Raw genomic sequence first — 24,444 nt, 5'->3', positions numbered from 1 at the left:
TTCACATTTTGGATCAAACTTGGTTTGCTGGACAGGGTGGTTTCCTGTTCTCATTGTATAAAGTGTCTAGATCTTCAAGGAATCTGTATCCTGAGTCTGCTCCTTCAGCAGTTTTGCAGGGCTTTATTTTGCCTATGCCATGGTGTTGCCTGAATCAGACATATGAGCAGGCACACTCTCGTACAAATGACCATCTGTGAACAAGCAGGAATAAATGGGAAAGAAGACTTTCAACTGCATCCATCCCTCCTCCACCTCCTGATGCACACGCAAACACACATGGATTTTCATACTTCAGCCACTGCCAAGGGTGTGGGAGGTAATTATTTTTCTGCTAATATAGTTCAGAAGAAAACTACTACTTTCTGCAAGCAAGGAGGAAGCAGGGGAGGATTTGTGACTCAGCATAGTGCTTGAGTCAGATAATTTCTGGGATCCACTCTTAAGTGGTAGAGTTTATGCACCATCCCCAGCCATGAGCTAGGCCTACCCACAAACCAGCTATTTCTGATGATACACTAAGAGACTGCCACTACAGTTATCTCTACTTCCAAAGCACAAACAATATAACCACTAATATTCCCCAAAGTGCATGCCTAGCATTTAATAAACATAGGCATTGGCTAAGAAGATTGAAAAATATTAAATATTCATAAATACAAAAGATTTTATACCAACTTTAAAGGAAGCCTGAAGAAGGACAGACTTTTTCATCACAAAATGGTCCACAGTCATGGCAAGTTATCTTAGATAAGTACCTCTGCAATGATTTGTGAGGCAAAACATTGAAGACTTTCTTCACCAGCATTGCAAAGGGATGGTTCAATTAAGAACAGCCGTGTTCTAACAATTTGGGGAGGTAGTCCCTTACTGTCTTGCTGGAGTCTCAAAACATTAGTGGCAGATTGCCAGGTAAAGCAAATTCTGTGGGTGTACTGTGGTGTTCTTGGGGCTGCAGATGTCATCTCTATTTCAAGAACAATAAAGCAGGTCTTGGAATAGGAAGGAAAGACATGACACAGGACAGAAAACTAGCTGAAGTGAAAAGAAAGAAAAACTAGATAAGATACTTTTCAAACTGAACAGTGACTATTTCAGAGTAGGTAATGGCATCTAAAATTATATGAACATACAATTCAAAACCACGTACTGGAATAAGCAGAAAAAAGAAAGTTTTAGCACCTGCTCCCAATGTTCTCATTCCTCCATTTTCAAGCCATATTTTCATTGATTTTTCAAACCAAAATACACACACACAAAAGGAGATTCATACAAATGGGTAGGTGTATACGAACATAATTGTTTTATATTTGTCAAGTCTTGCAATACCGCCCTTGCCTCATTCTTTGAAACAAGGAAGGAAAAGCGGAACAAAAACAAATGCCGCAACAAAACTCAGCTCTTCCTTCTGGATCCTTTCCTCTTGGAAAGCAACTCATCTTTAGTAGCCTCTGCTTGTCAGAGTGACTTAACTTAGACAGATGAACAATACATGTTGCCCTCAGTATGGTGGCCACACAGCCCCAGCTTTTGGGTGCCTGAGGAGGATGGCTGGACAGATGTACATGCTGCTTTAGGCTCTTTGCCTCTCTGCTGGAAGAAACCTCTATTATCACTCACAGAAGCATCCCTCTTCCCTCCTGGGGGGCTTTAACCTCTTTAAGAGCTTTTTGTTCCAAGTGTTCACTTTCTTAAAAAGTTTCTTCCTGATTAGAAGACTTTGCTTATCTTTCCAGTTCCAACACATTAGGTAGCTCCTACAAGCTCAACTGTATTCTCCAGCCATTTGATCTTAGCTCAGTTCAGCTGAGGATGAGATCCAGGCAAGACCTACAGACTTTCTATGCTAAGAAAAGAGAAAAGTGTAGTGGTCCTTTCCATGCAGCTACTTACATATAGAGAAGGAGCGTGGAGAAAAGCAGCAAATAACTGCCTACTGCACGTTACAGAAAAAAGACAGTTTTGAGCAAAACCACAAATGAAGTTGGTTAACTTTGAGGTTGTTTTGAACAAGAATCACAGTGTGTTGTAAAGTAGTCTTATGCTGAGAAGAGGAAGGATGAGGTCAAGTATTTACTACCAGATAGGGATTTCTAAAGATGAACTGAAAACAAGGCAGGGAAAGGGCATGCAGATGGCATCTGACCTTTCCTAGGTCAGAAAGGATCAGCTGTCACCCTTTCTGAGGAAATAGCTTTGATTTTCTGCTAACAGGATTATCATGGACTCTCTGAGAAAACTGTTCTTGGACTCACTGTAAAAGCTTTATTGATACTTAATCACTGTGAAGGATCACAAATAGGAAGAATTTTTATTTGCCCTTCTCCCTACAGAGCTCTGCAAAACCAAAGACAGACTGGCCAGAAGACTGCTCCCAGTCCTCAGTGAAATGGTCCATCATACTTCTACTTGTTAAAATTTCTTCATGTTCAAGCTGTGACAAGAGCTCCTGCACAGGAGCAAATTTTGGTCTTGTCCTGTGCCACTGTATTCAGTCAGAAAACTTGTATAGGAATGTGTCATCTAGTCCAACCCCACTGCGATGAGCAGGGACATCTTCAGCTAGATCAGGTTGCTCAGAGCCCTGTCCGACCTGACCCTAAATGATGGAAAATCTTTGTTTCAGAATGCCAAAAGCTGTTTGTACACAGCTCTGAGGAATGACTACACACATTACTGTCTCCTAAGGATGTCGTTTTTGAAGCAAGGAACTATAGAGACCAGTAAGCACTAAAGCATCACAGTAACAGAAATGGGCTCAAAGTACTTGTGTCGCAATTGCGAGCATACCAGCATTTTAATGGTGGACTAGTGACTGTCGGGCTACAAATGCATTTGTAAACCTACCAAAATTTCAGAGTCGTGAACAGCATTATTTTTAACTTCCTTCTCATAGCTCCCCAAGTAAGTGGACGTTAGCCCCTTTTGTTCCTCACCAAGTAATCCTTTCTGCCTTATAAATAATAAAGGGTCTTTTAGTTGTCTGTGCTCCTTCTCCTGATGTTCTAACTTATCACTTGTGAACAGATTTAGAAAAGTTAAAACCTAGCAAGGTAACAAACATTAACAGAGATCCTGCAAGTGTAAAAGTGCATCCAGGGATGATAATATTAGAGTCTTGTAGTACTTGGAGAAAAACACACTGATGGACTAGATGATCTCTAAGGTCCCTTCCAGCCTAGGCCATTCTATGATTCTATGATAGCAAAAATTAATCTTGCGGGTTAAATGCTTCAAGCCGATCATAACCAGTGTACCATGAGCTGCACTGTGTTTTACCTTTTCATGACAGAAGAAGTGCAACAAAATACAAGGCAAACCCTAAACTCTTCTCTTTAAATAGCTGTCTACGTAGAAGTGCAGCATTGTATGTAACAAATACAGGCTCTATAGCCCCAGGGAAGAAAACTCACTCCACCTCGTAACTTTGGATAGTGCTTGAATGGGCATAGTTGGGACTAAGCTCTGTGGAGACACAGCACAACATTTTCAGAATCACTGTCATACAAGGCTTCCAGGAGTATTTTTAAAATCTAAAAATAGAATGTTACCTGATCAGGTAACGAAAAAATATGTTATAACTGCTGTCTCAGTCCACACATGGAATTTGATTTTTTTAAAGTATAAAAAATGCTGTTAATGAAAACACACGATACAGGGTCAAACCCTTTAAAAGCCATGGTTAGACAAAACTTAACAACTTGCCTCTCAGTTTCAAGAAGAGAGTCTATATTGAGGGACTCATCTATTCAGTGGTTAATCAGTCCCATCTCAGAATACCTAAACTCCAGCTTTTTTTTTTTCCCACATCAGTAAGACTGTTGATTTTGATTTTTGTAGATCAGATTAGACTTAAAACTCTGCTTGCAGGCATCAGATGATATAAGAGCTTTAAGGGAAAAAATGCCTTCTGATACAATAAGTAAAGCCTCCTTTAGCACATTAGGTAGCTCCAGTATGTTTGGACAGAAAACTTAACTGATGCAGTTTTCGCGAAGATATATTTATCAGACAAAAGAATGGCTCTTTATTGATATTTACTTTCTTTGCAACTTTCTTTACAAAGTGCATAATTAAAAAGGCCTTGGTTTAGACTGTGTACGTATTGCTGGAATGCATTGAAACTAAACATTTATTTACTTTGAATTTCCTTTTTGATATCATAAAACAGTCAAGAAGGATTCAAGATGCTCTCCTGCTGCAAACTGAACAGCTAAATTAAATTCTTTACAGATAGAAGAACGTACAAATATAAATCTGAATGGAAACTGACCCCCTCCAAAGTAAAGATTTTAAGAGAAATAACAATCTCAACATAGAATGTGGAAAGAAAAAGATAGGGTAAAGCCTGAGTTTATGTTTTCACCCATATCTGAGGGCAAGGGTGAGATTCAACCCTAAACTCTTTCACTGGGCGCTGTTTATACTAAACAACAGAACTGTTAGATTTCAAACAGCCCTTCGTAAAGCTTGTGTGTATGGATATACAGACATATAGGTCTTGGTCAAGATATCAAACCCGATTAGAAGGAAATTTATCTTTTAGTAATTTCCAATACATGTTAAAAACCAATGTACAGCAACAACCTATGAGAAAACGTCAGTTGCAGAAATGCGCTGAACAAGTTACTGCAGAAAAGTAAATAAATCACAAAATCCAACAGCCAATGTAAAACAGGACTCAAATGTCAGCCAACTCGCTAGTTTAAGCTGTTAGTGGTAATAGAAAAGAAAATAAACCAACAGATTATACTTCTAAGTTACACAGCATTTGATATGTCCCAGTTCTCACACCAAGTGTGTACAACTATGCAAGAATGATATCTGTTTGAAAGATGAGACACTAGAAGAAAATTTAGAGAGGAGGTTTTGTAATCTGGTAATGAAATTGAATTTCTATAGATCTTTCCATATTTAGTAAGCTTTATGACAAAGTTGACAAAAATAGAATTTTTGTAATTTCTTCTATTTCTTTTATTCAGTGAGCTACTTTCTGCCAAAAGTGCTTCTGATGTAAAAATGTTGAGCAGCTTTAGCATCACTGAAGTTGAAAAAAAGATTATATGCATAGGGCTAACAGATGTTTTCTGAATTGTGATTGATGTGGCAGGGCAAATCAGGAGAAGATAATCTAAAATTGAAAAAAATAAGAGGCATAGCTACTCAGACAACTCAGAAAAAATACTTGCAACAAAGGGCAAAACACATATGGGATAGGTTACTGTTACATGTGTTAAACAGGAATTGGATTTGCTTCTGGGAAAAAAAGGAGATTAAAGAAAGATGTCCGATCTCCCTCCCTTTCTCTGGCACAAAGAAAACTTTGATAAAATGTTAAGAGACTGAGCAGGTTAGCAGGGCTGTAGTTTACCTTTGGTCAATACTTCTCCATGATCAGAACAACAAATTATTTGTTCCATCAGTGAACATCTTAAGCATAGAAAAGTTTGTTAGTTGTTAATACCAGCCAATATTCCCACATTCTCAACCAGCATAGTAATGTCAAGTAGATGTAACTCAGAAGGCAGCAGCTGATTTTGGAAAAGCTAAAGAGAAAAAGGAAAGTCTTCAATGGATTTATGTAGCCACTGAAATTTTAAAATATATTTCCTCAAATTTGCCTCCTCTCAGTTCAGTGTGCTTAATGTTTTTCCTCCCATAGCACACGTACAAGCTGCAATACAATTACAAATTCAGATTATCACGGAAAACAAAATTATTTGGATACTAAACAGGAGACTTAAAATGTAGTAACTCATTGAGAGAACTAGCTGACTGGTCTGCTACTTTGTGCTTTGCTGATATTTTGATAACTGTCAAAATCACAATGACCACAGGCATCTAATGATGCTTTTGGAAGTCTGACACAATTAGAATTAACTCCAACGATGCCACAGCCATGGAGCATCCATGTACTGCCTTGTGTCCTGAGCAAAACACTCCTCTATGAAGTCTCTTGTGTCCTACTTCTGAGACAGATGCTACTAAGTGTGTGTTAGTCACCTCTTTGAGAGAGGATGAGAAAGCTTCAAACATGTTAAAAAGTCCCAACAGTTCAGTAACAAATTAATAGACGTACATTCACTTTCAGAGGAAATGAACAAAAGACTTCAAATCATTCCTTGCAAGATCTTAAATTAATAAGCAATAAAAAATTTAGCCAACTGGAATCAAAGTATGAATGGACTATTGATGTAAGGTTGGGATGACTTCACATGCAGTAGAGATGCCATCTTGGAGAGAATGTAAGAAGAAAAGAGAGTAGACCATATCCTTACTGTTTTGATCTGGAACAGCAGTATCTTCCCTCTCCTGTCACGGAGACAGCAACAGCCAGCAATTGCAAGTGAGCAGCTGGGAACCCAACATGCTCCTGCTGATACCAGTTAGCTACAATCTGTACATATACTTCCGCTCCTTTATGGTCCAGACAAAAGCATATCTAAACAGCAACGCAAACTGTTCTTAGGAGACAGCAGATGGCATTCATAGATTTTCAGATGCTTTCAGACAAACATCTTGATCGCATGGGCTCTCAGAGCTGTGCCCCCATGCTCATGCTGAATGAGAACTCTGCTCATTATTTGAAGAATTAAAAAAAGTGCTAGAAAGAAAGATGCTGTGATCCATCCAGATCACTTCTGAAAAACTTTTTACAAAGCCAAACTAAGATGGACTTTTTTTTTTTTTTTTACTATTTCCATGTCTGCTCTTTGATGTCAGTATGGGTTTTATTTTCTTCATTTGGAAGGGATTGCCTACAACCTGATGTGGTCCCACATTATGGGACTGGAATATTCTGCTTTGTTCTGTTGAGAAGACATGTTGAACATGCCAGCATGCACAGTAATTGGTAGGATAAGAGCTGACACAGTTATTGGGTACATTCGTAGTTACTGCTATTTTTAAAGAAGCTACGTAGCCAAGATCAAATAACAAATATTTCCCTGTTTTCATTGGCATTCCTTAAATATGGGAGAAATCTTTATTACAACAAGAAGTCTGTGCCTTTGTGAGTAATCTTCCTTACCAAGACAAATCCTTTTTTCCTGCACTGAGTTAACCTCTTCTGCCATAGATTACATAATTCTGGAGATTGTACCACTCAAGGAAACATGCTTTAGGTCCTGATTGTGTAAGTCTACTCACAGGAATGTTCTTTACCTATGGGAGATGCTACACTGGAATTGAATTACTCCCTTGAGCAAAGGTGACCTAAGTAAATAAAGGACTTGTAAACATGTGTACAGTTTTAAGTTAACTATGAAAAAATAAGCTTAATGAGGACATTTGGTTCAGACTGTTCTCTCCTTTTTTCTCTGCTCCCTTCCCATTCGCAACGAAAGCAAAACAAATTGGCCACTTGAGATTAAAAACAGCTAGGCAATGACATGGGAAAGGTAGTGCAACTTGTCCTCACACGGTGCTGTATGTGCTGGAGAGATGGTACAGATGGTTGAGAAGTCTTGTTCAAGAAGGAAGGAGAATGCAAGAAATCTGCTTGAGAGCATGTTTCCTACAGCTTTTAGAACCCAAGAGAAAAGAAAGAAACTGGACTTGGCAAAAGTTGACATTATTAAAAGAAACAACAACACAGTTCAAAGCAGAATTAAGATCTGGAAGACAAATTTTGCACAAACGTATTTGCAGCAATTCCCTCTGTCGTCAATGACCTTTTATCACATTGGTTTACTGGCAGTAAACTGCCAAGCACATCGGCTCCTCCAGCTTGCTCTACTCTTCAGTACCTACACACTTCAGAAACTTTTACTGGGCCATTTCTCCTATCTCCTCACATTGAAAGCAAGCCAGAATTCTCCATCAGTAAACTGTTCATAGCCTCACATGGATCATGAGGGTAAATTTAAGCCCCTAGCTCCACCAGTGACAGTGTATAAATGCAAATCATGTGCAGAACACAGGACTTTCTCTTTGTGAGAAGCATAAACATTTCAGGGAAAAAAAAAGTTGTCTTCCTGACTGCCAGGTAGTATTTGCTTAAAACTGAAGGCTTAATATCTGCTAATCAACATATAAAACCAGGCAGTAGCTCACATTTCCTTGCCGTATTCCAAAAATGCATGGCTCTCAAAAGAGATGCCATTTTGGATTTCTTGAATTCTGTGTGTTTATTACCTCAATTACGTTATTTCCTCGGCTATAAAAGTGGTGTTAATTTTCTTGGACTGTGTAGAAAATAACAAAGAATTACAGTTGAAAATTTTAATTGTGCACTAAAATGAACAACCCAAACCAAAATGTAAGCCAAATAACTGCAATGAGTGTGTTCATTTCAACGGCTGCAATATTGAATGATCACAATCGATTGAGCTGCATGGTCTCAGTGGCAGGGAAGGGCATCAGCAGCCCAAGCAGGAGGGCAATCACAGGCCACACAGTCAGGAGCCAGGGATGGAATAGGCAAATGTCACTGCTTCACACTGAATATAGAAAATAGATACAGCAAGCATAACATGTGGAATTGATCTAGGTCCCATCCTCACTCTCCAGTAAAGTTTGGGCACATCCAAGTTGACATGATGCTACAAATGAGAATAGTGGATTTCCCCTGGGAGAGGGCGTTTGAGGGTAGTTAAAGCTCACCACTTCATTCTCCCTGCTTTCCACAGGACAGGCAGAACACAGGGTTTCAGGAGCAGCATGCCTGCAGCAGGGACTGGGCTCTCTGCATGGTGCTTAATCCTTATGTACTGGCCTGGTCTTCTCCACACACTGGATAGAGTAACTTCCAGGATGCTTCAACTACATCCGAGTTCAATTTCACCTCTAGATAAATTCAGATTTACAAGGACTACACAAGACAGAAAATGTTATGTCTGTTCCCCCCTGGTCAGGTACTCTACAGCCAAATCAGGTGTAGTTGAAGACTAAGTCTTCAGTTTAAGTACCAGTTTCTAGCTCATAACTCTAAGAGGCCTTCTAATAGACAAGAAGCATCAAACTCCATTTTTTATAAATCATTCAAGAGCAAATTCAGAGCCCTGGACCAACCATGAGATAGAGGATTTGCTTAGTCTTATATTAGGAGGATTACCATGGTGAGCCTAACATGTCCTTACTGTCTTAAACTTTGTAAATTACTCTGTATTTTGTTATTAAAATCCCCTCATATTTTTCTTTCAGTGAGGGCTATCTGTGAATTATTAGATCATAGAGATGGGATCACCCTGTGACTTTAAATTATTAAATTGGAACATGTTCCTTTAAAAGGCAGAGGGAGAAGAAAAATATTGCCAGTTAAGTGCAATCTTCACTGGAAAATGTAGACAATAGCCTGAACACTTCGTAAGCATTTGAGAGCCTTTTTTTCTTCCTTCTCCCAGAAAATTGACTGTAATTTAGTATGGACAATGTACTTAGGCAGTGTCCCACACAGACAACGCTCAGATTGAAAGAAATCCAGTCCTATCACCCCTGGGATTTCCTTGCTTCACCTACTTGACCAATACGGCAAACTAACAAACCCATCTGGACAACTTTGCTAATCCAGTAACTTTCAAGTGGGCAAAACTTTCCTCATGCATTACTCTTCCCACAGGGCCTTCAGGGGCTTTTTCACTTTTCATCATAATTGTTGTATGTGATGCATGTGGCATCATATATACACACCTGAATGGCTCACATCTGTCAGGACACTGCAAGTAAAGACAGGACACTTTTCTATGTATAACTAAGTTCAGAGAAATGACCCGATTAATGCCAGAGACGGTAGGCAATTGTGGTAATGAGAAAACATTGCTGGGACTGGGAAAGCATTGTGAACTTAATAGAGAGAGGAGCATTTCAGGGCAAATGAGGCCTAATTGTAATGAGACAGACAAAAATCTAAAACTGTCTGCATTTTTCATTCACCTTTTCTGAAGGTGCCCAATTTTCACATGAACTCAGATCAGTCATGGACTTCAACAGCTGCATCATTCAAAAAAAATAGTTGCTCCAGTTTGTTTTTAAAAACATATAAAGGCAGTAATCTTTAAGCATTCATGCATGAAAATTCTTGTCCTATTTAATTTTACCTAAAAAAGTATGCTCAGTGAATTACACGCTGTTGTTTCACTGACAGAAAAACACTGCACTGCCACGAGATGGGTCTGGCTTACGTTCTTTTGTTCATACCCTGTTACCCAGTGGTGGGATTATTGCATATCCAGTAGACCATGTAAATACTGATGCTAGAGACCTACCTACACTACCTTTGAGTAACTCTCTCCCACTAGAAGACTCCAGTGAAGCTCGAGCACATCACAGACTTAGTTTTTAGTGCTTGGAAGAGGGAAAGGGAAAAAGGAAGAGGAAGGGGAAGGGGAAGAGGGAGAGGGAGAGGAAAAAAAAGGAAAATGTTTTGTTCTAGAGGAACAGTCAGGTTTCCTCTCTGACTCTGGTAAGGAATTCATGGTCATCTGCTCACATAAAACTAGGTGGTCAGCAGAGGATCTCATTAAAAATACAAGAATAGAGCACAACATCTACTCAAATTCTACGGTTTTCAAGTTATCTAGAAAAGCTTATAAATTTGGCAAATACCAGGTAGGCAATAACTAGTGGCAACAACGTAGTAACATGAAGTACAACATAAAGAGGATGAACAGAATGTATGAGGTAGTATAACTGAGTGGTACGAATAGAGATGATAGAAATGGAATTTAATGTATTAAACGGGTGTAAGTTAGCATGTGTAGGAGTAATTGATTGCCCTTTCCAGTAGTCAGGAGTGATTTTCTTTTTTAACTGGAACATGCTTCTTCATTGCTCAGCTGGAATGTTCTTTTTGTCCTCCTCAAGCACAAAATACTTAAAACAAGATTTCAAATATGTAATAATGTAAAATGGAGGCAGAAGAACAATCAACAGAAAACTCCTAAAACAAAAGGGCTGGCTTGATTCTGTCCCTAGAAAAAGCTTTTCAATGCTCTACGCTTGTGCCAAAAGAGATACTGGGTAACAGTTTCCAAGATATTAAAGTGATTAAGTTTTGTCATACATGCTAATATTGCACTTGTCTACTTATGTCCGTCAAGGGAATTGTCTTCCTTCTCTCTCTTCTCTCAAACCAATATATTGATCTCAATTATGGGTGCAATAATAATGCACATACGAATTTTTATATTTTCTACAAGGGGACTGCTTTGGTACACCAGCAGTAAAGTTATTTCAGCAAATGAATTAAATATGCATTGTGAGAGTTATGTCAGTATAACAGTAACAAAATAGTTGAATGATGAATTCTGGCCTGTGTGTCACTGATACAAATTGCTTATGTCCAATTTCCAAAAGTGACTTAGCCCTGTGAAACCTAAATCATCCATGTGCTTTTGAAAATATTCACCATTAATTTACAAGTTCATTCCAGGCCAAACTGACTAGGAGTGGATAATTTCTCCAGAAGCAGTACTAATTTAAAAAGAGTTAGAAAAAAAATTGCTTAATTATCCCTTTTAAGTTTTATTTAGTTCACAAAGCGACTGTCAGCACTGGGATGAGAGCTGTGGGAAGTATCTAATCTACTGCTCTACTATGTAGCTCACATAGTCACAATAAAAACTATACTTCTCGCTCCAAAAAAAGTTTTCAAGAAAGAAACTCAAACTACTTTTAAAAAAACAAAAGCATCACAACAAAAACAATCAATCTATTGCACTGCTTGGAAATGTGTAAACACTTAGCATCAACTTTTGAAGGTGTAATGGAAACCCAAAGACATTAAATCCATAGAATCATGGAATGCATTGGGTTGGAGGGGACCTTTAGAGGTCATCTAGTCCAATCCCCCTGCAGTGAGCAGGGACTTCCTCAACTAGGTCAGGTTGCTTAGAGCCCCATCCAGCCTCTACCTTGAACGTCTCCAGGTATGGGGCCTCCACCTCCTCTCTGGGCAACCCTTTCTAGTGTTTTGCCACCCTCATTGTAAATAATTTCTTCCTTACAACCAGTCTAAATCTACTATCTTTCACTTTAAAACCCTTGCCCCTTGTCCTGTTACAACAAATCCAGAAGGCTTCCCCCATGAGGCTACAATTTTCTTGTGGTGTGGGTAATAAACATGTCTCATCTTTTAAACAAAATCCCTGTCTTTTTCCTTATGACAAGTAGTTTTGTGAATGTCCATATGTGCACAAAGAACAAAAGTATCATGTGTTCTCTTAAAGATTATGAAATGCTTATGTGCCCACCACAGTCATCCAGATGCAGTCTTCAGGCTTTCCTGAACTCAGGACCTCAAACCCTTTTGATTTTAGAAGTCACTAAAGTAATTTGGGGCCTGGGACTGGTTGACCCTAACAAAGATTCTCAAAGGTACCTTTGCTTGTCTGCCTGTGGGTGAACCAACTTTGTTTGCAGACGAACCACTTCCTGCGCTGAACAGTCCCAGAATTCTTCACTGAGATGTCTTCTGGCAAAAGACAACCAAGTCCCAGGAACTAAGCATGGATGGGACTGTCAGCTTCAAGGCTAACGTCTTCTGCACATCTATCTCAAGCATTCAGACACCTGTGTTGAACCAGCTGTCTAGCACTGGTAGCCAATACAACACACAGAAAATAGCAGCCACTTCCGAAAGTGTTAAACCTTGATCTTTTGTTTCAGCCTCTCCATCTGGCAAAATGCAGACACTAATTCACTTTAGAGGACAATTTATAAGTTTTTCCCATACTTGTAATCATACTTATGTGGAAACTCTCCGCATTCTGAAACAGGTCTTTAAATGCTCAAACCTGAATACAAAAGATGTCCCTCTTAAATTGGATTATGTCCTATGGACTGAGCCAGACAAAAAAAGATCCACGCAAATTCCTTTTGACTCAGAAAAAATTATTCCATGCTGCAAGCCAATCTCTCCACCTCAGACAACTTATTTCCCAACACCAATACTGATGAGTTTAAGATTTGCATGCAAAAATTCACCATGCGCTTCATAAATTTGGTTTATAAGGATCATTGTGCTTTATGCTTCTATTTTTTTTCCCAAACAGTGGTAGTTAGCTCTGGACTTTAAGCCAAGTGGCAGATGTTGGGCTTCCCATGCAGAAGGCAGCTGCCAATGACCCAGAAGACGCCCTCTTACTAATGAGATGCTGCTTCCATACACTTACAGAGTCTGTTAAGTGAGAAGAAACTGCAGTGCATGTTACATTCATGTAATTTTAGGACATATCTGTGTGAGTTGTTTCCTCACAGAGGAAAATTCTACTACATTTTGGAAGGGGAAGGAAGCAGAAGGCATTTCTTTATGGATGGCAAAACACAGCAAGTGTAATGCTGGTGACTCACCCACAGGTGTTTATAATGTCTCAGGGACAGAACTTGAACGGGTCTCAGAGATTTGACTTCTAAACCTCTGCACTAACTTATTACAGAATAATGTAATCCTGTAACGTACTATTTATGGCTGGCTTAGGCAATCTTATCCAAAAGGCCTCATGAGAAAAGTTACGCTCTAATACATATGAATGTGATAGCATCTATCTAGGCTAATCAACAGGCATCTGTAAACTGAAAAATGCCCAGTGAAGACTGAGGCTGTATTAGCTGCAGACCTCAGTAGGCTTTCTAACAATTACACCAGCCCCAAAGAAGTCTGGTTCAATAAATAAGTCCCCTAGTCAGAACCACAAAGACTAACAGAGGATGTCTGTCAGGCCAAGTTGATGGTTTGCCTGCTTTGCACTGGAGTGGCTTTGTTCAGGTGCAAATTAAATATTTTACCTGATGAATAAAACCTACAAATGGACTGAAAGATAGCATACACTGGTATCAAGATCATATATACATAGATATGAACTGTGTCAGATTTGGCTCCCTCTAGTCCTTTAAGAGCACTAGTCAAGAGTCTTGAACAGCAGTTACAAAACCCCTTGGAGTTGAACAACACATGTTTTTCTCCAAACCAGCAAGAACTACAAGCACAGTTAAGCTTAGCCACTATCAAGACAACCCTCAGAACACGTCCCAGAGTAAGCAGCGTCTCACTGAGAATAGTCCAGTTAATAGATGTTCAAATTTGATTACCTTCCCCTTACCACACAGTGGGCACACAACTAAAAAGCGCCAAAAAATTCAGATTAGAGAAGGATGAGGAAAGAATAATTAAATTAAGCACAGACTGAAGACCACAGGCATGATGTGCTGCATGGTACAGATTTGGCCAAAAGCAGAGCCATGTTCTGCGTGGGCTGAAGGTATTGCATGGCACACAATTGTCTGTCTGAAACAACCCACTGCAGTAATCTCTAACAGAGGTGGCATGAACAGTGGATGTTAGTTCTGTATCAGATGAGAAGGTCCTTAGTTGCCTAACAAACAACATTTACTTTTCAGGATTTTCTAGTCACCCAGTGATGCCCAAAGTAACCCCAAGTCAGGCACAAGTTGGGGCCTTGCAAGACCAATTAGTAGTGCTGTAAATCACCTCAGTATTGTTGCTTTTATCAGTGCTTCAACTCCTCCCACAGAGATTCTCACCTTTCCTTTTAAGAGTTTCTGCCCTTTATGATTGTAGAGAAAACCCTGTAAACATGGCTCTAATATAACCTGGTGGGTCAGAAAACAAGTTGAAGAGAAACAACCTCACACTTTTTTTTTCTAAAAAATAAATCATGATTTTTAAGCTGATCTCACAGAGTTTACAGTAATTTGACTCAAGGCTTTTGAATGACTAAGGTTAAAGGTTTTTGAATGACTAAGGTTAGAAGTACTTTAAGATATCAAACTAGCAAGTTCCCCAAGTAAAAATAAACAAACCCTCTCCACAGCTATTCTGGAGAAGATTAACTCCTTTCCTCCTAACTACATCTCTCATTGCTATAAACATGGAAAGCAATGACAACTTTCAACACTCTCTCTAAAAGGCCAATAAGTACCACTGATAAACTCTCAAGCCAAATGACTTAATGATCCCACACTGTGATGTCCATGTTCTACCTCCGCAATAGAATTACCAGACTTCCATCTACTCATACTTTTATTATAAATAAGGAAATAGATGTTAGACAATCAAAAGCTGCTTAGGGACTTTCTCAGAGGCATTAGAAATAATTTAAGCAAGTAAGACTAACACAGAACATAACTGTGTCACTGCCCTGGGTCCTATTTGTTCTAAATTGTTCCCAGCACTCTTGATCAGAACACCATGTGCAAAGAAGAAAATGCAGTTTTAATAAAAATTCTCCTCTCCCTCCAAAACCAACACAAATCATAGAATCATAGAATGGCCTAGGCTGGAAAGGACCTTAGAGATCATTTAATCCAACCTCCCTGTCATGGGCAGGGATGCCTCTCAACTAGATCAGGCAACACATAGGGATGGATCGGGAGTCAAATCTGCGACAAATAACCATACAGCATTTCTACTGAGATCAACTATTTATAATACCAACAACACACTGTGACTTCACAATTATTTAAAGGATCTTTTTTGCTTGAAATCACAAAAATCTTGGATCTCCCACTTTCATTGTTTACAAAGGTTGCACAATCAGATAGACATACCATGAAACTTCCACTCCCCTTCAGTTCTGGTTTGGTCATCCCTTGATTAGAATCACATTTATCATGAATACACCAATTTGAAAAAAGGCCTCCCACACAATCCAAAAATAATCTCCATCACACTCTTATCTTCAAAATGGTTACACAAATTGCTCCTGCCCCATGCCATACCACAGACATACAGAAAAGAAAAACAACGATGTTACTCACTAGGAACTCCAGACACCAGCCGTAATGGACGTAATACTCGGAAAGCCCGCAGTGCTTTGACATCGAATCCGGCACCTTTTCCTCCTATTGAATTCCCCCCATCTGCTTTGGTTGCTTGTTCTAAAATTGCACTAAAAAGCCTGCAAAAAGAAAGAGGAAACAATCTGTAGGCAGACAGCAAGGCATGGGCTAAACAGGAACAGAGATCATCATCATCATATCACCCAGACTATCTCACAGACCTGTGAAGAGTGTCACACATCTCAGTCGACATTCGCATATGGTGGAGGAGAGACAGACTCTTCCCATATGCAACTGCCTAATGGTGATGTCTACACCATTTGCAAAACACTTGTTTCTGGAGCAGACATAAACATGACACGCTCCTCCTTCAGCCTAATGGCTCCTTGCAGCCAGCTACAGACTGCCACAGCGACCTGACTGCCTGCTGGCACGTGGAGGTCTGCTCCCTGCACCAGGCACACTGGGTGCTTCAAAATGGCTATTGCGGCAATGCCTTATGCTGAATTTAAAGACTCACCAACAGCTGAGCACACAGGCCAGATTTTCAAGGCAGTCTCCAGGCTGTCCTTACCAGACAGTCTGGACATCCTCAGCGGGAGCTGACCGGAAAGGGAAGGAAGCACAAATTTGAGGTTTTGCCCTTTCTGTTGCCAGTACTTTGCTATCTTTATGAAGCAACACTCTACCTTGAAGAAAAATTATCACGCATAATTAATATAATCAGTAAAATTGAGTGACAGACCCATTTTACAAGGAATTAAGATTCACCAAGGTCACTGTTTTAAATAAGGGAGTATGCTCAGATTATGTGCTTGTGTATCCATTTGTAAATTCCTGATGCGCTGGGTAGAAAAAGCAAAAAACTGTAGCTAGGAGTCTTATTATTAGACTGTTTTATTATACTAGTCTTAATGTTTTATCCTGGCTAGTAGGAGTAGCTGCTCTAAGGAGACGTCTCACTCAAAATGCATTTGAAAAGGCAGAGCAAGGCAGAAAAGACAATGTTGTTCTGTGAAAGAGCTGAAGGCTTACCCTAAGTGTTAATATGAACTTGATTTAATAAATTAGCTTTCAGGAAGCATCTTCCATTTTTCTGGTAAAACATTAGCACCTTTGGGGGAGGACAGATTCCTCATGAATTTGCTAATACCATTGCTTTCAGCCTTGAAGTCATCAGCTTGCACCCAGCCAAATTCAGTAGAGGTTAAAAGCTGTTCCAGTCTAAATAGATGTTTGGCGCTCCACAGAAAATGTTCGCTGGGAGTGGCAGAGACTCCTTGGCCCATAGTGTGCTGTGGAGGTACCAGAGGTAACTTTAAAGAAGCTGCCGGAAAAAAGCTTAGTTGGAGTGGCCTGGATTCGGCACTGGCTGATTTCTCAGGCTTCGCAGTCTGCAGTGCCTCTGCCAGGATCTTATCTATATGCCCTGACTGGCATATTCCACAGAGAGCCCCCAAACTGCGTATCAAGCAGAGACTGAGCTGCCTGATTGCTTTCTGAGGAGCTCCAACGCCTGCAGTCTGCAGTTAAACCTTACTGAGAGGGCCATAAACATTGAGAGCTTGCCCTGTGTAGAAAAAGGAGGATTCGTTTACTGAAGCATCTAAGCCATCACACTTCATCGGCACTAAATCCACACAAAAATGTGGATTAGGGGAGTGCAAATGTGAAATTAGTTTTTTAAGCTTTTTTTTTTTTAAAAAAAAAAATAAATTTCACATAAAGAGTCTTATAAAACTTGTCAGCTATGACTGAGGAACTCCTAACTGGATCTATTCAAAGTCTTAACTTCAAGCACTGCAGAAAGATTTAACAACTAGGTAACAAGCGTGGGAAAAACTGTGTGTGAGGAGGCTGGATGCTGAGTTTGTAGGTGTTGCAGACTGAGAAGCAGGATGCAGGGAAGACAAAAACAGAGCCTATGAGAAATACTGCGTTGACTACGGATATTACAGAGGGAGATAAAAGAGGGCTAATGCAAAGAACAAGAATTATTGGTACGTCTGTATTTCTTGAGCTGTGCACACAAATTATACAGTTACAGTTTTCTGCTGGTCTTCATAATAGAAACACTGTAGGTCAAATTTGTCCTAATTTATTTCCAGTAAGATAGTGATTAAGCCACAGAATTGTGCTCTATTTCTTATTCAAACATTTCTATCTTCCTAATCACCAGAATTCTCATATTAGATGATGAATGACATATCCATACAACAGTCCCCATCTCCTGGGATCCTCTGGAAGGAGAAGAATTCACTGCAAAGGGGTTCTTACACTGTTTTTTATCTCTCGTGCAATGCTGAAGACATGAAATCTCAAGGAACTCCGAGTTAACAGTTGTGCAAATCCAAGAATCCGTTATCCTGGTCACCATTATCACCGGCCCCATGTTTTACCAAACAGCATCTTTTTGCAGTTGGCAGAAAGGGCATTTCTCCTGCCACTCATGTAATGAGCAAACCATGGGCCACTGTACTATTCTGCATCCCAAGGAAAACTATACATGTCCTAAATTAATTCAGGAGGAACAGAAAAACAACCAGTAGGACAGACCACTCCACTAGAGCTAGAATCTGCCTTCTCAGATTAATGTAGCTCCACTGCAAGCCAGTTGGCCCTGTTTGTGTGCTTCAGTGCTGACGTGTTAAACATGCTGTCTAGAGGTACCCACAGTCATATGTCCACTGTACTTCAGGATTTTTTTGCACTGAAACCCGTTTCTCCTCATTTAAAAACCTACATTTAAACTTGAATTGCATTACTCTTGCTAATCCTGCTTTAATGCACTTACTCAATGCTTAATATCTCCTCCTGTACTAATCCTGCTTTTTACTAATGCAGTACAGCTTTTTCTTTCTTTCATTTATTTCAGTATCTTTCCCTTTTATTGGGATCTAGACTATACTCAGTCTGGCCTACTGAATTCAACTCCTCAAATTTATAGGACATCTTGCCAATTCTACTTCATTGTCCCTATCACCTTCTGAGTTAGGGCATGGGCAGACATCCATGATTCAGAGGTAACAACTACTACATGCTTTTTGGTTGCAACTCATTATGACCTGGGGAGGAGGGGATTTTTTTTTAAAAAAACAGCCTGCTCAGAAATAGCACCAATGATAAGACTCAGAAGAAAGGAAAGGCTTCTGACATCTCTTTCCATGATCCTCTAGCAGGAAATAAAACCGCAACTATATGCAATTTATAGTTTCTGAGAGTTCTGCAAACCCTTTCTAATTTTTTAACTAATCGTTTTCCAATCCTAAAACAGCTGGTTGGATGTTAAACTACTGATATGAAACATGAGACCAGAGTCCTTCTACCCTGTATTTACCTGGCAAAATCTGCTCTTTGATGGAAACCTCTGGGAAAAGCTTACAGTAGGTATGGTGGAGCAAGGTGTGGTTCTTCAGTTCTCTGTGAGTGAGTCAGCTTGCATGCTCCAAGCATGGTGTTAGAGAACATTGTGCTGACAGAGAAAACAAAGTTTGGATTGCATAAAAATGCAAGAGCGTTAATCTCTTGTGGCCATGGAAAATCTCACTGTTTTTTGAAAAAAGAATACAGAAATCAGTCATGTTTCCTTCCAGCTAACTACCTTCTGCCAGGCTAAATTCATAACCTGTTTTCATGTGGATACAGTGCTTCCCACAGATGAAGCACAATTTAAGGCATCTTGATTTCTGAATTTCACTTGTCACATGACTACACCTAAACTTAATTCATCTGACAAGCATGAACTAAAAAGCAGAAGATAAATTTCTAATGCTTTACCTTTTCTTTTTTTTACATTTAGTTGTGAAGCACGAAGCTGGCTTCACTGTTTTTCTTACTTATATTTATCTGCTTCCTTTCTGACATCTGATATATCAAAAAGGTTTTTGCTTTGCTATATGACCCCAGCACCTGCATGATAAGGCAGTAACCTGCTCTACAGCTCTTCATCTCTTCCTCTGTGGGAAGGGCACACTTGACTTTTATAGCATTAAAAAAGAACTTGTCAAAGGCCTCCAGAATACAAAGAGAAAACAGAGGGCTTGGTATTTCTAAAGCCAAAAATCAGCAGAAAAACACAGCCGAAAGAATACTCATAGGTATAAAGAAATAGTAAAACATAACAATTTTTTTCAGTGTTTTATAGTTCACCCGTGATTTGTGATTGTGAGTGTTCGGGTCTGCCCTTTAGAAACTCCCCACAGGTCTTCAGAAACACATATCCTGTGACCACATTTTCCAGTCTGCTGTGAATTTCAGATCCTTTCCAAATACCTTCATTGCTTACCTTCCCAAGTAAGACTGCCTTTCAAATTAGAACACTTTTTTTTTTTTTTTTTTTTCCTGGCAGAAACTATGGGTCCTTGGAGAATGGCAGTGCTTGGCAGACAAACCACAGCACTGCCAGGAAAGACTGATATTCTTCTAGGACAACATTGTCAAGTCAGTCTTCTCACAAGAGAAATTTCCACTAACAGCGTAATATTAAAGGACATCATTGTTATATCTAAAAGTTTTAATGTTTTCCAACAGAAGAACAGTACAATTGAAGGAAGCAGGGAACAATTTAACTCATCATTAGTGTTTGTGGGTTGTGCCTCATTAGGCAGCTTAGGGGTGTGCTCTCTACTCTTAACTAATAATGTTCTTATCCACAGACCCTGTGATTGGTACCCTCACACAGATACGTTTCTTCAAAGCAGCATTTAATGGTGCTGCTACAGCAGGGTCATAGGCTATTTAAAGATAAGCGAGAATCAAGCTTTAAAAGATTTAGCTGATGAATAAGCAGATCTCCCACTCTGCAAGAACAATAAGCTGTTACAAGCCTACATGTCTCAAGTGCATGCTTCCTCCATCTCCTTTCTATGTTTTTTGCAGCAAATGTAGCAGTTGTGTTCAGTGCTCCCCTCTGCTGCCGCTGCGTATTCCTGTGGCCTCATTAGAATGACAGACTCTAAAATCCCTTTGGATACCGGAGGACCTATCTTCTGAAGGCAGGGGAAAAGATACAGTCACACTGTTATATATATATTTTTTTAAATATAAACTGCGACTTCCCTCTGCTTCTCAGCTAGTCTTTCTATTTTTTGTAGCAAGGACAATCATAATGGAAAATGAAGAGGATTCCTAAAGCAGAATAAGCACAAATGGCAATTACCACATTTGTTTTGGAACTTGATGCTTCCACTATGAATCCCACACCATTCTTCGGCCCACAAACCAAATAATCCCTCTGTCCAGGGCTATAGTTGTGTCTAAAGAACTCAGCTTTCTCCAATAGCTCCATCAAAAGGTACCACAAAGAAGTGTTGTTACCAGCACTTACTTTCTTCATTTTCTTTCTTTAAAATTTGTTCTAAACCTATTCCATGGGACTTCCTCCCTGACAAAATACTAAAATACGCTGAAACTTAAACATAATGTCATGGAGGGGTTTCAGACAGCCCCTAGCAAAAGAAGACAGGGCAGAAGAGGAACAGATGGTATCATCACGTAGATTTTGCAGAGGGGTTGTGGAGAGAAAAAGCCATGTACCAGCCTAGTCCGTGGTACTGTACGAGTGAGTTTAAACAGATAAACATCAAAGGAACCCATATGGCCTTGAAGTGGAATCTGTCACTTGAGATTGTTACCATTTAACAGGGACCTAGGGGTCTTGGCCATGTTTATTATACTTGTGTAATCCGTCCTCAGTTACATTTTTTGTTCCCCATCCAGTGATTGAGAGCTGCTGGAGGCAAGAGCAGATAGGAGAGCTGAGAGTTGCAGCTTCCGTCATTGGCAAGAGAATTAATTTCAGTCTGAATATCATCTTGCTGATTAACTGCCCTAGCAGGAAAATTGAAAAGAACTGTACTTAAACTAGATATAACGCTGCCTGGTGATTTCTGGAGCCCTGCTCTTTCGCATTCCAATGGAAGAAGAAGAGGTAATGTGTCCTCTCTAAAAAGTCTCTTTTTCTTAAAAATGAAAAGAGAACAATCACATTTGCAGGACTTTTGTTCTCCAATCTTCCTTCAACTTAAGCAGTAATTTCCACGCAGGTGAGATATCTGAGGGCATTCAAAGGCAGAACGAGCTACAGAATTGAACATCAATAACAGGGGAGGGGTTGGGGATTTCCCAATTTGCTCTTGGATCCTCTGGCTGCAGGTACAACAAAGGGCACTTCCATAAGGAGAAATCTTATGTTCATATGGAGGTAGAGAAGTCATCAGACTAAGAATAGGTTCCAGCTTGTCCTCTCCCCCCCACTGGGAATTTTTCTTCCACCCACTTTTGTCCATGGTGAAAGCTGGAGGGATTAGGTAGAACACAGCGGTTTGTTGATGTAATTTTTTGGAGCCACCACAAAAACGGTCAAGAAGCTGGATGGACTTTGGTTTGGGGTAGAAATTAGGAGGTGGTTTTGATGACTGTGTCTCTTTTGATGTTTTCCCTAAGAACTGATGCAGAGTTTCCTTGGTAAAGAGGTAAAAAGACAGCAAGTTTTTGTGGGCGATGAAAATCTTTAACAATGGTGGTGGGAGGATGGGACAAATTACTCAGGCGAAGAAATACTTGTTCTCCTTGTGTTCAGGCATAGTTTATCCTTCACCAACCACAATTCAACCTCTTGCTTATCTCTCACTCTTAGGTAGAAAAAACAGAAGGTGTTTTACTTTCCTTTTATTTAAATAAATTAAATGCCAAGCTTGGAAAACACGGAGAGGAATAAGGAGATTAGAAAGACTGCTGCTTAAAGTCATAATCTGTTGTACCATAGTAAAAATAGTTTTTAAAAAGGTTAAAATATTAAAAGGGTCAAAATCAAAAGTGTTGAAATCACCAGCAGAACAGTGCAATTGTACTGAAGAACATAGTTTTGTTTGTAAGTATGAAAACCTGGGATTTAATTTTTTATCCATCTTTGAGAATGAGAAATATCAGTAAAAGTTCACAAAATGACAGAATTTGTGATCCAACTTTAATCTGCATTGAAGGATCCCACAAACATATTCTTTTTTAAAATTCACACAGATTTACAAAGGGATTTTCTTCCAATTAAGAACACTCAGGCATTTGATTTTGTCCAACAGCCTTGCACTGCTTCCTCTTTTGCTTTCTCTATTTCCAATGAGCAGTTTAATTTCATAGAATGTTAGGGGTTGGAAGGGACCTCTGGAGATCATACAGTCCAACCTCCCTGCAAGAGCAGGTTCATCTAGAGCAGGCTGCACAGAATGGCATCCAGGAGGGTTTTGAATGTCTCCAGAAACTCCAGAAACTTCACCATATATCTGGGGAGCCTCTTCCAGTGCTCTGCCACTCTCAAAGTAAAGAAGTTCCTCCTCATGTTTAGATGGAACTTCCTATGTTCAAGTTTGTTCCTGTTATCTCTTGCCCTGTCACTGGACACCATTGAAACAAGGCTGGCTCCATCCTCTTGATATCCACCCTTTAAGTATTTAGGAGAATTAAGATGCCCTCTCAGTCTTCTCCAGACTAAAAAGACCCAAGTCCCTCAACCTTTCCTCATAATAGAGATAGAACATCTAATGATCTCTGTAGCCTTTTGCTCTACCTTCTTCAGCAGTTCCCTGTCCTTGTTGAACCGAGGAGCCCAGAAGTGGACACAGCACTCCAGCTGCAGCCTCATCACAGCAGAGTAGAGGGGGAGGACAATCTCCCTTGACCTACTGACCACACTCTTCTTGATGCACCCCAGGTTGCCATTGGCCTTCTTGACCACAAGGGCACTTTGCTGGCTCGTGGTCATCTTGTTGTCCACCAGGACTCCCAGGCCTTTTTCCACAGAACTGCTTTCCATCAGGTCAGTCCCTAACCTGTACTAATACATGGAGTTATTCCTCCCTAGGTGCAGTACCCTACACTTAACCTTGTTGAATTTCCATGTCTTGGGAACCATTAAAAGCTTTGGAAAAGGCTAAGCAGCAAGGGATACCAGGCAGAAAATTTGTATCAACTGATTGTTGATCCTTAATATTTACTTCAAGATAAATCATTGCTACACACTGAAACTAGCATGGATCAATCACTGCAGAAGACCAGTGAGTTAACTGTAGTTTTAGATTACGCAGTAAAACTTGGAAAAACACTTGGAGTCTGTAGGGGGACTAATACAGGAAGAACAAATTGTAGTTGTAGGAGGAACATAATGGACAGCAACCTCTAACACCACCCATACATAATGTTCCAAGAATTCTCCCCCTCTCACACTCCCAAAGGTTGACAGTTTCCCCACACGTACAGTGCATTCAAAGACAAAATGTCGTACTCACCCTACTACCACAATTATAAAATCTAGTAAATTCCAGCCATTGCGGAGGTAAGCGTTGGGGTGAAAGAGAAGTCCGTATGCTATTACTTTTAAAAATGCTTCCACTGTAAAAATTATGAGAAAGAGATACTCCACTCGTTCCTGGGGAAGAGAAGAGAACAAGAGAGACAATGGTTAGTGTGAGTGACAAACCATGGATAAGGATGTTTTCTTCTGTCACAGTCCACCCATACAGCCTCCAACTCACTGACTCACCACTTGGGTACATCTAACACACATGGCTTGCCAGAGGGCTTTTCTCCTCACATTTTTGTAGTCTGCAGCCAGTCTGACAGGACAGTGGCTGTAAATTTTGGTTAGGCTTTGAAATTTGCTATCCTTGCCTTGGCAGGGACTGATGACTGCATAGGTCTGCACAAAGGAGG

At 39.9% G+C, this 24,444-nt stretch overlaps 1 protein-coding gene across 1 annotated transcript in view; it reads right to left on the bottom strand.

The window, feature by feature from the left end:
• CACNA1C (calcium channel, voltage-dependent, L type, alpha 1C subunit) overlaps nt 1-24,169 on the bottom strand; it is a gene marked incomplete at its 5' end in the record, with an annotated part of 196,950 nt that extends 172,781 nt beyond the window's left edge. Inside the window, 2 exons of the mRNA XM_009875416.1 lie at nt 15,718-15,857; nt 24,021-24,169. Of these exons, the coding sequence (XP_009873718.1) occupies nt 15,718-15,857; nt 24,021-24,169 (289 nt within the window). The remainder of the gene's footprint in view (nt 1-15,717; nt 15,858-24,020) is intronic.
• Nucleotides 24,170-24,444: the final 275 nt, after the last annotated feature.

This window comes from Apaloderma vittatum, unplaced genomic scaffold (genome assembly GCF_000703405.1).
Source record: "Apaloderma vittatum isolate BGI_N311 unplaced genomic scaffold, ASM70340v1 scaffold528, whole genome shotgun sequence".
NCBI lineage: Eukaryota > Metazoa > Chordata > Aves > Trogoniformes > Trogonidae > Apaloderma > Apaloderma vittatum.
Note: the sequence above shows the minus strand (reverse complement) of the source record. Positions and strands in the feature narration are given on the sequence as shown.